The 12,433-nt window shown below is 39.3% G+C and overlaps 1 protein-coding gene across 1 annotated transcript; it reads left to right on the forward strand.

Annotated features, from left to right (window-relative positions):
• Positions 1–4,596: 4,596 nt before the first annotated feature.
• LOC146481722 (uncharacterized) lies at positions 4,597–8,314 on the forward strand. Its single transcript, XM_085107925.1, has 2 exons — positions 4,597–7,378; positions 7,454–8,314. The coding sequence occupies exon 1, from the start codon at positions 4,597–4,599 to the stop codon at positions 5,728–5,730; it is 1,134 nt and encodes a 377-aa protein (XP_084964051.1). The 3' UTR covers positions 5,731–7,378; positions 7,454–8,314.
• The last annotated feature ends 4,119 nt before the right edge of the window (positions 8,315–12,433 follow it).

The following is a 12,433-nucleotide window of genomic DNA, read 5'->3' on the forward strand; positions in this document are numbered from 1 at the left end:
AAGATTGCAAGGATTTTACGGTTTTTAATTTTTATTAGCTGGTTCGGAATCGTCAATCCGTGCAGTAATATTTGTACTTACGTTAAAGCGACAGCTAGCAAGTTCAGCTTTGTTCATCATATTTCAATGCTTTTAATGTCTGAGACATCTATCACATGACTGACTTAATCCTTGCTCTCACTACGAGTGTCTCAATGGCTTACCATTTATGTACTTAATTAATCAGTCCAATATTAGGCTTATTTTGTTGATCTTTCTCGTAAGCGACCACTGCTAAGATAATATTTTTATGTAATTAATTAATCAGTCCAATATTAGACGTATTTTGTTGATCTTTCCCATAAGCGACCACCTTCAGTAAGCGACCGCTTTGTCGTGCACAAAGGGTGGTCACCACCATGGGTGGTCGCTTACGAGAGAGTTGACTGTAGTCGACTAAAGAGCGCTCGTTTGTTTGACAAGTGACGCCAAAAATTCCGGAGCTTCAGGTTGGTTGGCACCTTTAGTTTCTTCACCAGCGTTTTTCGTGCACTGTTGTTTGCAAGCTTCTTACCCGGCCTTCAATCTCCGCTTGAACAGCCACAGATTTCATGAAGGAGTTAATGCTGTCGGGATCCCCATTCACACTTGCGACTTCGGGCGCTCAATCACCGCATTGAGATAAAATGGCCCACTACTTTTCATTTCCTCAGGTCTGTGTGACAGGAAGGTCTTCAGAAGCTTAACTGGACATCTTGGCCCGCTGGTTGCAAAGATTTTATGCTGAACCTTCTTTTTCTGCGAATTCCGCCCTGGCGAGTTTTTGTGGGATTTTCGTATGTGACTTACTCGACGCCGCTGTCGCCTTTACTGAATGAAAAACCTTCCACAAACGTGTCGTGGCGTTCCTGACAGCCTTGTAATCCAAAATGCTGCTTAAAAAACCAACTTTGTTGCTATTGGGGACTTCGGTGACTGGTTGCCAAGGAGCCCTTTGGAGCACAACAGTTCTTCTTGTTCGGTGGTCAGTACATTTGACGTATGGGGACGTATGCTGTAGCCCTGTTCATGACTGAAGAAAGCGAGCTTTCCCTTCGAGTACTTTGCGGCTGTTAACAAACTCTCTGTCCTTGGAAATGGAAATACTTCTGCCTGCTTCTGGCTCGTGGTCCGAACTGTATTTCTTTGGCCTCGGTGAAAAACGTTTCTAGCTTCTGATCAAGTTCCTTGGCTTCGTAGCTGACTGTATCCTTTTTCTTCAGCCCAGGTTGTCCAAACAGTAAGCTAGGTTTTAGTGCTTTTGTTAGGTTCGCATTTTCTGTGTAAACGTTCCTCAAGTTCTGGTAGTTGTTTCGAGCCACAATCCGCCATTGCTTCAAAATTCTTTCGGTTACCATGCAAACTGTAATTTTTACACGTAAGTAATTCAAATTTGGGTAAAATACTACAGTCGACTCCCCATAACTCGAACCTTCAAGGGAAATTGAAAAAGAGTTTCTAAAAAGGTTCGAGTTATCGGGAGTTCGAGTTATCGAGGGTAAAATTATATAGAAAATGACCTGAAAGGAAAGGAAAATTGGTTTGTGTAAGCGAGGGTTCGAGTTATCGGGAGTCGACTGTACTGGTCTTAGCCAAGCACATTTCAAGAATTTCTCAGCCTGTAGTATAAACAGTGGAATACGAACTTTTCGAATCTCTTAGGGAACTGGCTGAATTTGGTTCGAAAAATCGGAGTTCCAAAAATTGGAGGATAGAAATCTGACCCAAGCAAATCCAAGGGAAATAACTTTGGTTCGAAGAATCGTCAGGTTCGATAAATCGAGGTTTCAAATCATCAGAATCCACATGTATGAAGCTTTTGTAATGCTGTGAAATCATTCGAAATAAAAGAACCCTTCATCCTCTCTTGGGGCGCTCTTGTTCGAAATTTGATTATGTAAATGACAGTTGCTTATAATAACAAAGTGTAAAGTGTGTACGTGTAATTAATTAGTTTTTTATTTGATGTGACCGTCTGTCAGCTGTTAGGAAAGAATTAGTTATAACAAAGAAAGTTATAATTAGCTCACGTATGCATTTAGCTTAAACTTAGGACTTAACCTTTTGACTTTGAATAACAATTGATTGAGAAAATAGTTGCTGTAAATAGTTTGTAAATCGGCGCTTGGTATATGAAAAAAGTCTTTTCGACTCCGTTTTCTCGTTTTCTCGTTCTTCACTCAGCTTGTATGTAGATTCGCTTCAATGAATACGCCGCTTCGTTTCCTTTACATTCAGCTGCTTTCACCCGTAAAGGAAACCAGTCAACCAATCACTTTGTTTTCATTGCTATTTGCTTAACAATAATCTTACAAAAACCAACAGCCCTTGTTCTCGCGGCACAACGAACTTAATTGTTTTAACCGTTTTCCGGAGCGACGCTTTTTTGTAAAAATTTTAGTTGTTATCGTTTCTAAAAAAATACTATTTCGCAAATAACTACTGTACTTTGGTTAAGCACCTGATTTGCAAAAGTCATTTTGATGTTAGAGACCCTGACTTGTTACCACAGCAACATAGTGCTTTCCCAAAACGAAAAATCTCTGTATATCTCAAAACTGAGTTCTTCCTTTTGCATTTTTATACTGAACAGTACAAGAGTCGTTCAGTTTGCCGGTAGACATATTTGCACAAGTCTACGATATGACTCTACTTAATCCCCCTGACCAATACTTTGCAGTCCTCTTCAGCAACCAAACCTGTTTACTGCCAACAGCTCTTGCTCAGTTAGCATTTCCTTTTTTTACAAACACCAAGAAAGGAGTTTATTAAATGGGGCTACCAGCACACAAGAATCTAATTTACTTTTAATCTTTTCAAATTTCAAATAGGTTAAGGTTTAAGGTTTAAGGTTTTTATTATTGTGCACTATTTCAATGGCTCACAACAAAAGGAAATTACAATATATAAGAAAAGTAATATAAAGATAGCGCCGGCAACCCCATTGAATTAACTTGAATAATTCTCGAAAGGGGGCTCGAAAGGGTTTTTAGACGCGTGTACGCGCGTAACCCACCCACGCGATAACTCAGGTGTACGCGTCAGCTGAATGAATCAAAATGTCAATCAAAAGTCGCGTGCGCACCACACCGGAAGTGGAAATGCTTCAAATGCAGCGTAAAATCGCGCGAAACGGAAATAAAATTTGCAAGAAAATGTTTCTATCTCGAAATTTTGCCTGGTGACCTATCTTGCTGCTTTTGCATGCATGCAACATTCAGTGTGCCACTTCAAATAGAAACGTTTGGGAGAAAGTTATCCAGTAAAATTTTTTGTTGGTAAAAAAATGCCTTTTTGATATAACAAAATCTACTGGGTAACTTTTTGTCATATTGCAAGAGGAGCTAAAGAATTTGGGGTGCTTTCTAACAAAGCAATAAAAACGGTAGGTCACCGACTTAGTTTTTGAGATATTTTTCAGAAACCTTGATTTCGAGGTCCTTTTTGTAAGTTGGCCTGTTGCCATGGTAACCGCAATGACGTCAGAACTTGCTTTAAATTATAGCCCAACAACTGAGTTACAAAGATGTTTATAGTTTGTCCACACGATCAGATACAATTTTCTGTAATCTTTCATCATTTCACAAACACTATAACTATGAAAAACCCACTGTGTTTTGACTGAAAAGTCGCATTAAATCGCCTTAAGTCGCTCTAAGACGTCGGTGATTTGCGATCCCACAGCGGGTGCATTTGGTGGAGTTTCTAATCGAGCTGCCACGATCGAACTTCCATTATAATAATTTCATCAGGCATTGCGGCGTATTTTGCTGGCTAAAATCCGCTGTTCTGAGCCAACTAGTAACAAGAAAATAACGTAGCCAGCCAACCAGAACTGGAAACCATTGAACTGTTCGCGCCTTTTTCTTGCTTGTTTGATTTTGTTTGAATAATGGAAGCGCTGCCATTTGCAAAGAAATTGTTTTGAGCTACAAAATAGCTGAAAAGCCTGACGAAGAAGCAAATTCTCAGTCGTCTCAGATAGATGAAAAAGACTTACAGAAACTCGTGGGCGATGGTGGAAATAATGCCTGTAGTAGCTCCATGGCGTTATTGGCCCGGCGTCTAGGTGAATGTAAATAGGCCTTATCACGGTTTTCGACGCCATTTTGACGAGTACGCAAACACGTCTTGAAATTGTATGGAAATCCGATGTCAAATAATTTCCATAAAACAAAGTTCTGAAAAATTTATGAATTGGAAACTTTTGGCACAAGGAAAAGGATTTTAAGAAAAAAAAAATGGAGGGATGTAGCTGTGCCGGAAAGCGTCCAGTCGTGTTTTGAATTTTCCATACATTTCCCTGTATTTTTTCCCGCGAACTATTTTCAGTAGCAGTTCACGGCTGATTCACTATACAGACAAATGTATGGAAAGTTCAAAGCTTTCTGGCACAGCTCCATCCCTCCAATTTTTTTCTTAAAATCGTCCGGTCCGGACGCGAATTCCTGGGTCGAGTTAAGCTCATCACGAGGCAAACAACACCTGCCGTTTGCAGAATTGTACAACAAACAAGTCAATTAAGCTCCAATTTTTGTTGTCCACGTTACCATAATCCCACAGTTTGTTATCGCGACGATGAACCGCTCCAACGTTTATCAATTTATTGCCCTCGTTTTAGTAGTGTGTTGTTTCCAAGCGCTCTTTATCTACCACTTCCTATGCCCTTCGAGCGGTGTTGTTCCCGCATTGAAAGTTCCTTCTCCTAGGAATAATCTACCAACTGTCGAACCGGCCAAACGCCCAAGCACAGCTGATAACACAAGTGGAAAAGTTCATGCGTGTATATTTACCGGACGGTGGATATACCTTCGAATTCTGTTGCCTTACCTCTACAGAGAACTTCGACAAAACGATGGTGTGGTCGACAGAGTCATATTCGCTATGATAGGATACACCGAAGAAGACCAATCGAAGTTGAAAAACTTCGTGGCGGCTGCGAACAGTATTTTAAAAGACGAGGCCTTTCAGTTTCTGTATTTAAAAGAAGATCCAAGTCCACCACACGTTCCAGGTGCTATGCATTTGTATCCATTCTATAGAAAGTTTTACTACACTGTCTTTCAACGCCTCCTGCGAAACCCATCTGATGTTTATTTCAAAATGGACGACGATATCGTTTATCTCCACCCGAATGTTTTTGGTAGCATGATAAACAATAAGAATACTAGCGAATGCTTCTTGCACTACGGCAACATCGTGACCAACTGGAGATGCAACTGGCTTCATCAGAAGATTGGCGTTTATGACAACGAGGTGAATCCAAAGGGATTGAAGATCGACTTTGATCCAGCCGCCGAATGCGGGGTGAGAAGTCCAGAATGTACGGAAATGATACTTCGTTCTTTCATACACCATTATCATAAAAAGCAGTTAGATAGATACTTGTTTCGTGGAAGGGATCAGACTACGAAAGGACAACGCTTCAGTATTAACTTTTTTCTAATTGATGCTGACATCGTAGATTTTCAGCGAATGATGGAGGCTGGACCGATCAAGGGCGATGAAATTTGGTGGTCAATGCAATATGCAGGATCAGCTCCACAAACAAGTTGTATTGTCGGCGAGGGTTTGGTGGTTCACTTCTCTTATGCAATAACTGTAAAGCAGATCTTGGAGTTGGGTTTGTTAAAAGAGTTTGAAAATATTGTTCGCATGGAAGTCGGTCAGACTTTGCCTAAAACACTGTGGAACGCGACTGACTTCTCCTGAATTTTGTTCGTTTTCAACTTTGTTGGGATATCGTGACTAAAATAGCGAGTGGCTAGATGAGAATTATTTTTTGTTTATTTGATAATCATAAGTACTGGTCGCAAACAGTCTATTTGTATAGGATATTGCATGGTTTCTAGGGGTATTTGGGATAAACACCGCGAGTGATATTTGGGGAGTTTTGAAAAACACGAGTCAAATTTTTATCCCAAATACCCCGCAGAAACCATGCTATTTTTTGTTTAAACAAAAGGCTGAGAAATTTCTATTCATGTAATGCACATAAATTTATTTAGACACGCACGAAATGTTAGGCTTACAACAACATGTTCAAAGTATCACACAAATAATTTTTAACTGTAATACCAAACTGTACTTGAATGTCTGGGTAGTTTCAAAGAGTTAAAGTTTTTAGCAGTCTCATCATCAATCAAAGTAAGCTCTTACCCGGCCTTCAATCTCCGCTTGAACAGCCACACATTTCGTGAAGGAGTTAATGCTGTCGGGATCCCAATTCTCTGTTGCTTATACCACGCTGTCGTCTTTACTGAATGAAAAACCTTCCCTAACATGTCGTGGCGTTCCTGGCAGCCTTGTAATCCAAAATGTTGCTGGTTGCTAAGGAGTTCTTTGAAGCATAACAGTTCTTCATGTTCGGTGGTCTGTGCCTTTGACGCATGGGGAGGTTTGCCGTAGCCCTGTTCATGAAGAAAGCGAGCTTTGCCTTCGAATACTTTGCGGCTGTTAACAAACTCTCTGTCCTTGGAAATGGAAATACTGCTGCCTGCTTCCTTTAAATGACGGTCCAGGGACGCTAACATTACTCGCAAACTGTCTGGCTCGTAGTCCGAACTGTCCTTCTTTCTCACCTCAGTGAAAAACGTTTCTAGCTTCTGATCAAGTTCCTTGGCTTCGTAGCTGACTGTATCCTTTTTCTTCAGCCCAGGTTGTCCAAACAGTAAGCTAGGTTTTAGTGCTTCTGTTAGTGTTCGCATTATCTGCGTAAACTTCCTTAAGTTCTTGTAGTTGTTTCGAGCCGCTAGCGTTTCAAAATTCTTTCGGTTACCATGCAAACTGTAATTTTTAGACGTAAGTATTTCAAATTTGGGTAACTGATACTACTGGTCTTAGCACATTTCAGAAATTTCTCAGCCTGTAGTATAAACAGTGGAATACGAATTTTTCGAATCTTATAGGCAACTGGCTGAATTTGATTCCAAACTGATCGGAGTCCCAAAAATCGGGGGGTAAAATCTGACCGAAGCATATCCAAGGGGAAAAACTTTGGTTCGAAGAATCGTCAGGTTCGATAAATCGAGGGCTCAAATAATGAGTCAATAATCAGAATTCACTGTATATAGCTTTTGTAATGCTGTGAAATCATTCGAAACAAAAGAAACCCTTCATCATCTCGTGAGGCTCTCTTGTTCGAAAATTAATTAATTAGTTTTTCATTTGATGTGAACGTGACCCTCTGTAAGCTGTTAGGAAAGTATAAGCTATAACAAAAAAAACTTGGGAATTTAGCTTTTGACTTTGAATAACATTTGAGTGGGAAAATAGTTGTTATAAATAGTTTGCAAATCGACGCTTGGTATAAAAAGTTTTTTCGACTCCGTTTTGTCAGCTTTTAACACTCAGCTTGTATGTAGATTCGCTTCAACTTTTGGTATAAAAAGTTTTTTCGACTCCGTTTTGTCAGCTTTTAACACTCAGTTTTTAGGTAGATTCGCTTCAATGAATACGCCGCTTCGTTTTCTTTACATTCAGCTGCTTTCACCCGTAAAGGAAACCTGTCAATCAATCACTTTGTTTTCATTTTCAATAATGTTACAAAATCAACAGCCCTTGTTCTCGCGGCACAACGAACTTTTAATATTGCAAAAATATTTAATACATTATTACTTCGGCAGTCGGTGCTATGAGAGATATTACAGCAAGCTGAGGGCGTAGCCCGAAGCTGGCGGCAATACTGTATCTCTTATGGCACCGACTGTCGAATTAGTTATCTATTATAATTATTGTTAGATGATAAAACTTGTCAGTGATGAAAAATATTTACAACGCATTTATTTTGGGTTAAAAGAGTTAAAGGAATTTTGTTTGGTGTTGGGACTTAATTTATGAAAAAGTTTAGTCAATCGTTTTCGATGGAGAAGGCTAACACCTTCAACAAATCGGCTACTTGTACAATTTTTAAGAAACAACTTTTAGTGTTTTTCAGATCATTTTTGTAAAACTTTTTTGTATAAGTCTGAACTTTGTAATTTTTATATTGGTCTCCATGTGTTCTATTGACTGGACAACCCAAGCTTCAAGGCGAACTTTCACTAGGAAAATGTCTTAGGCTTACAGATCGAAGGCATGGCTTCCTGTAGCCAATCACAGAAGGGTAACGTAAGCTTTAATTTATGTTGAGCAGGTGGTTGTCTAGTCCGTATAAAGATGGGTGATATCTAGTTTAGTGCATGACTGAGTGTAAAGGAAAGTGAACTGACTTTGTGTAAGTCTTATAGAGGATAAAGAAGAGCCACTGTAAACAGTAAAATCATTCTGTTGAAGAGAACCAGCTTATTCCCGGTAATAGGTTCTTTTAACATTACTGACCCTCATAATATTATCCTATTGTTTTCTCTCGCCATTAAATCAACGATTTCAGTGGCCTTCACTTTGCTTTTTTTTACGCGAACAGTGAAATTAACATACTTGTCTAGCAGTGGTGTTTTAGGCCTAAACCTCTATCATTACACCATTCAGTCATTGTCAACACTTGGTAATTACAAGGTGCTACAACTTTACCAGGGTGCTAACTGGCATGGATTTCATGATTATAAGCTGCACTCTAAACCAGAAAACGTGTTTTTTAAATGTTAATCACATCCATTTTGAAATCACTGGTGATCCTTGGAATCTGATTGGTCCAAAATGGTGCAATTTATTCCCAAATTGCACCATTTTTTGCTCTAAATCGCATCCTTTCTTTTGCCCATCAAAATGGAAATGAAGTAACACAAATAGAATATTAATATTGACAATGATACTCTGTGATTTCAAAATGGAGTGTAATTAAGTGGTAATTGAACTTCGTGTCGTGCAATTTTGGTCTGAAATCATACTTGTGATTTCAAATCAAACTCGCGCTGCGCGCTCGCTTGACTTTGAAATCACGCGTATGATTTCAGACCAAATTGCACTCCACTCAGTTCAATTACCAATATAAATGCAGTACTGTAAACTTCAATATTCATCGGCTGAGGATAATGAATAACTACGGAGCTGCCACTTTAGCATTTGCAGGGTCTAAAATTTGGGAATTTATTCCCTCTAAATTAAAAAGCTGTCATATAATAGCTTCTACAAGCGGTACAAATTGTACCTTTACATGCCCAATGAATATTGGGTATTTAAAAGGTATTGCCCTCACTATTAATTATCATTCCTATTGTTTTTTATGTCAAAATTGTAGTACGTTTCTATTTTTGTACTTTTATTATTCTTTATTTTTTTGCTCTATTTCGTTGCACGTTATACGCCAGTTAGTTGCACGTGGAAGTGACCAACTCGAAAGCCTAAGCTCCTTTGGTCACTGCGCACATTTTACTTTTCACATTTATGTAATTTAAGCTGTCTTTGTGTTACTTTTCTTATATATTGTAATTTCCTTTTGTTGTAAACCATTGAAATAGTGCATAATAATAAAAACCTTAAAACCTCAAACCCCTACGCTTACTAAATACTAAAATAATAATCTCGCCGCTAAAAATGGTCCTGCTTATCATTACTTAAGTTAATTTCAAATACAATCCGATCGATCCTAAACACATTTTAAACACTTTTCTGAACACGAAACTCCTTTTGTGATGAGCTTTAATATTAGCTTCCTTGATGGATGTCTTGGTCGCAAATTTGTAATTTTAAAATTGTCGTGGCCAACACGTCAAGAGACGCCCAGTCGCGAGTTCCTGGGCCGAGTTAAGACAGAGACTTATTTATAAGCTCATCACGGGCGGGGCAGGCATTTGGTGATGACGACCACCACATGTCGGTTGCAGAATAGCCCTTTTCACGGTTAATTTTTCTCATTTGCATTACAATGTTATCCAACGTGGATGCGAGGCAATTTCGGGCTAAAACTACAAAATAGCCCGAAATTGCCTCACATACATGATGCTAGATTTCATTGTAATTCAAATGAGCAGAGTTAACCGTGAAACGGGCTATTGTAAAACAAGCAATTGAATTGTGCTACCATTTTTGTTGTCCAGGTTACCATACTCCCACAGTTTGTTATCGCGCTAACGATGAACCGCTCCAACGTTTATCAATTTATTACCCTCGTTTTAGTAGTGTGTTGTTTTCAAGCGCTCTTTATATACCACTTCTTATGCCCTTCGAGCGGCGTTGTTCCCGCATTGAAAGTTCCTTCTCCTCAGAATAATCCACCAACTGTCGAACCGGCCAAACGCCAAAGCACCGATAACAAAACTGGTAAAGTTCATGCGTGTATATTTACCGGACGGTGGATATACCTTCGAATTCTGTTGCCTTACCTCTACAGGGAACTTCGACAAAACGGTGGTGTGGTCGACAGAGTCATATTCGCTATGATAGGATACACTGAAGAAGACCAATCGAAGTTGAAAAACTTCGTGGCGGCTGCGAACAGTATTTTAAAAGACGATGCCTTTCAGTTTCTGTATTTAAAAGAAGATCCAAGTCCACCACACGTTCCAGGTGCTATGCATTTGTATCCATTCTACAGAAAGTTTTACTATACTGTCTTTCAACGCCTCCTACGAAATCCATCTGATGTTTATTTCAAAATGGACGACGATATCGTTTATCTCCACCCGAATGTTTTTGGTAGCATGATAAACAATAAGAATACTAGCGAATGCTTCTTGCACTACGGCAACATCGTGACCAACTGGAGATGCAACTGGCTTCATCAGAAGATTGGCGTTTATGACAAGGAGGTGAATCCAAAGGGATTGAAGATCGACTTTGATCCAGCCGCCGAATGCGGGGTGAGAAGTCCAGAATGTACGGAAATGATACTTCGTTCTTTTATACACCATTATCATAAAAAGCAGTTAGATAGATACCTGTTTCGTGGAAGGGATCAGACTACGAAAGGACAACGCTTCAGTATTAACTTTTTTCTCATTGATGCTGACATCGTCGATTTTCAGCGAATGATGGAGGCTGGACCGATCGAGGGCGATGAAATTTGGTGGTCAATGCAATATGCAGGATCAGCCCCACAAACAAGTTGTATTGTCGGCGAGGGTTTGGTGGTACACTTCTCTTACGCAATAACTGTAAAACAGATCTTGGAGTTGGGTTTGTTAAAAGAGTTTGAAAATATTGTTCGCATAGAACTTGGTCAGACTTTGCCTGAAACACTGTGGAACGCGACTGCCTTCTCTTGAATTTTGTTCGTTTTCAACTTTGTTGGGATCAAGATCTCACGGCAAGAAAACCCTCATTCAACAGTGATTTTGCCAAACGGATAATTCTAGGAAAATGTAGATTGGTCTTCAGTTTTCCGATTTTGGAAAATGTTCTGTGAATTAGTCGTTTTTCTTTTGTGAACGCTAGCAAAATGTAAAGTGTATCACATGTTTTCCATCACGCGGAAAACCGTTTTGTATTCAGAACCGTTTTCTTGGCATTGTCCCGGCTGAGTGCAAGCGGCGTTTATCGTAGATTTTCTAGCTATATCTGTTTTTTATCGATCTGTAATCGTGTTATTTTCAAATGGTAGAAAGCTTCGCAGTGCAGGTGAATCAAAATTATTGATGCCTAACATTTGGTTTAATTGTTGTTAGTTTGCTTATGAATTAAACTTGCATTTTTTCTTAATTACATGTATAAACAGTCACGTTTTCTCGTTTTGTCTGTTTTGTACGCTAAGAAACAGGTGAATTGTTTGTTTGTTTTGCTTTAAGGGTGAGTGGTTTTACTCCAAGCTGGGATCGACCGCCTGTTTTACGAAACGTCTCGATAGTTTTACAGCGGTTACCAATAACACGCGACCTACGACATTCAAAAGAGTCGGATAAATTTGCGTTTTGGTGGACGTCAATCAAAGAAAAGCCGTTGAAATTATTTTCAATTCTGACAAGATTCCAATGTAACCCTGCAAGAAACTAAGAATTTTACTTCGCCAAGAGAAGGTAAACTTCATTTAAATTGATTCTCCAGCCAGATCAAGCGCAAATAAAAGGTAATTTGGAATTAACAATTTTGATTTTCACTACACGTGATAATTTGCTCATTTGCACGCATCGCTGATTTAATTGTGAGGCGTAGCGATTTCAAATGTTTCATAAAAAAATACGGCTTCGTCTAAACAATGCGCATTTTTTTTAGATAACCTGTCTTGGAAATCAACTTTCATAAAGTTTACCATCCGTCAGCGGATAAAGCTGTCAATTTCTTGGTTCTGTTGTCTTGAAATGTTCTCAGTATTCAAAACAATTTCAACGGCTTTTCTTTGATTGACGTCCACCAAAACGCAGCCTTATCGGAGTCTTTTGAAGGCGATAGGTCGCGTGTTATTGGTAACCGCTGTAAAGGCTGGTTTCCATATGATCGCAGATCGCAATAAGGTCTGCGATCGTCTGCGATCCGCGATCATATGGAAACCAGCCTTTTAAGAACATTTTGCCCTCTATGTTTTAAACACGTAATCGCAATG

The sequence above is a fragment of the Pavona decussata genome, unplaced genomic scaffold (genome assembly GCF_977016875.1).
Source record: "Pavona decussata unplaced genomic scaffold, jaPavDecu1.1 SCAFFOLD_48, whole genome shotgun sequence".
Taxonomy (NCBI): Eukaryota; Metazoa; Cnidaria; class Anthozoa; order Scleractinia; family Agariciidae; genus Pavona; species Pavona decussata.

Bases quoted from the DNA above. Each gene is read 5' to 3' on its own strand.
- LOC146481722 (XM_085107925.1), top strand. From the start codon at position 4,597: ATGAACCGCTCCAACGTTTATCAATTTATTGCCCTCGTTTTAGTAGTG.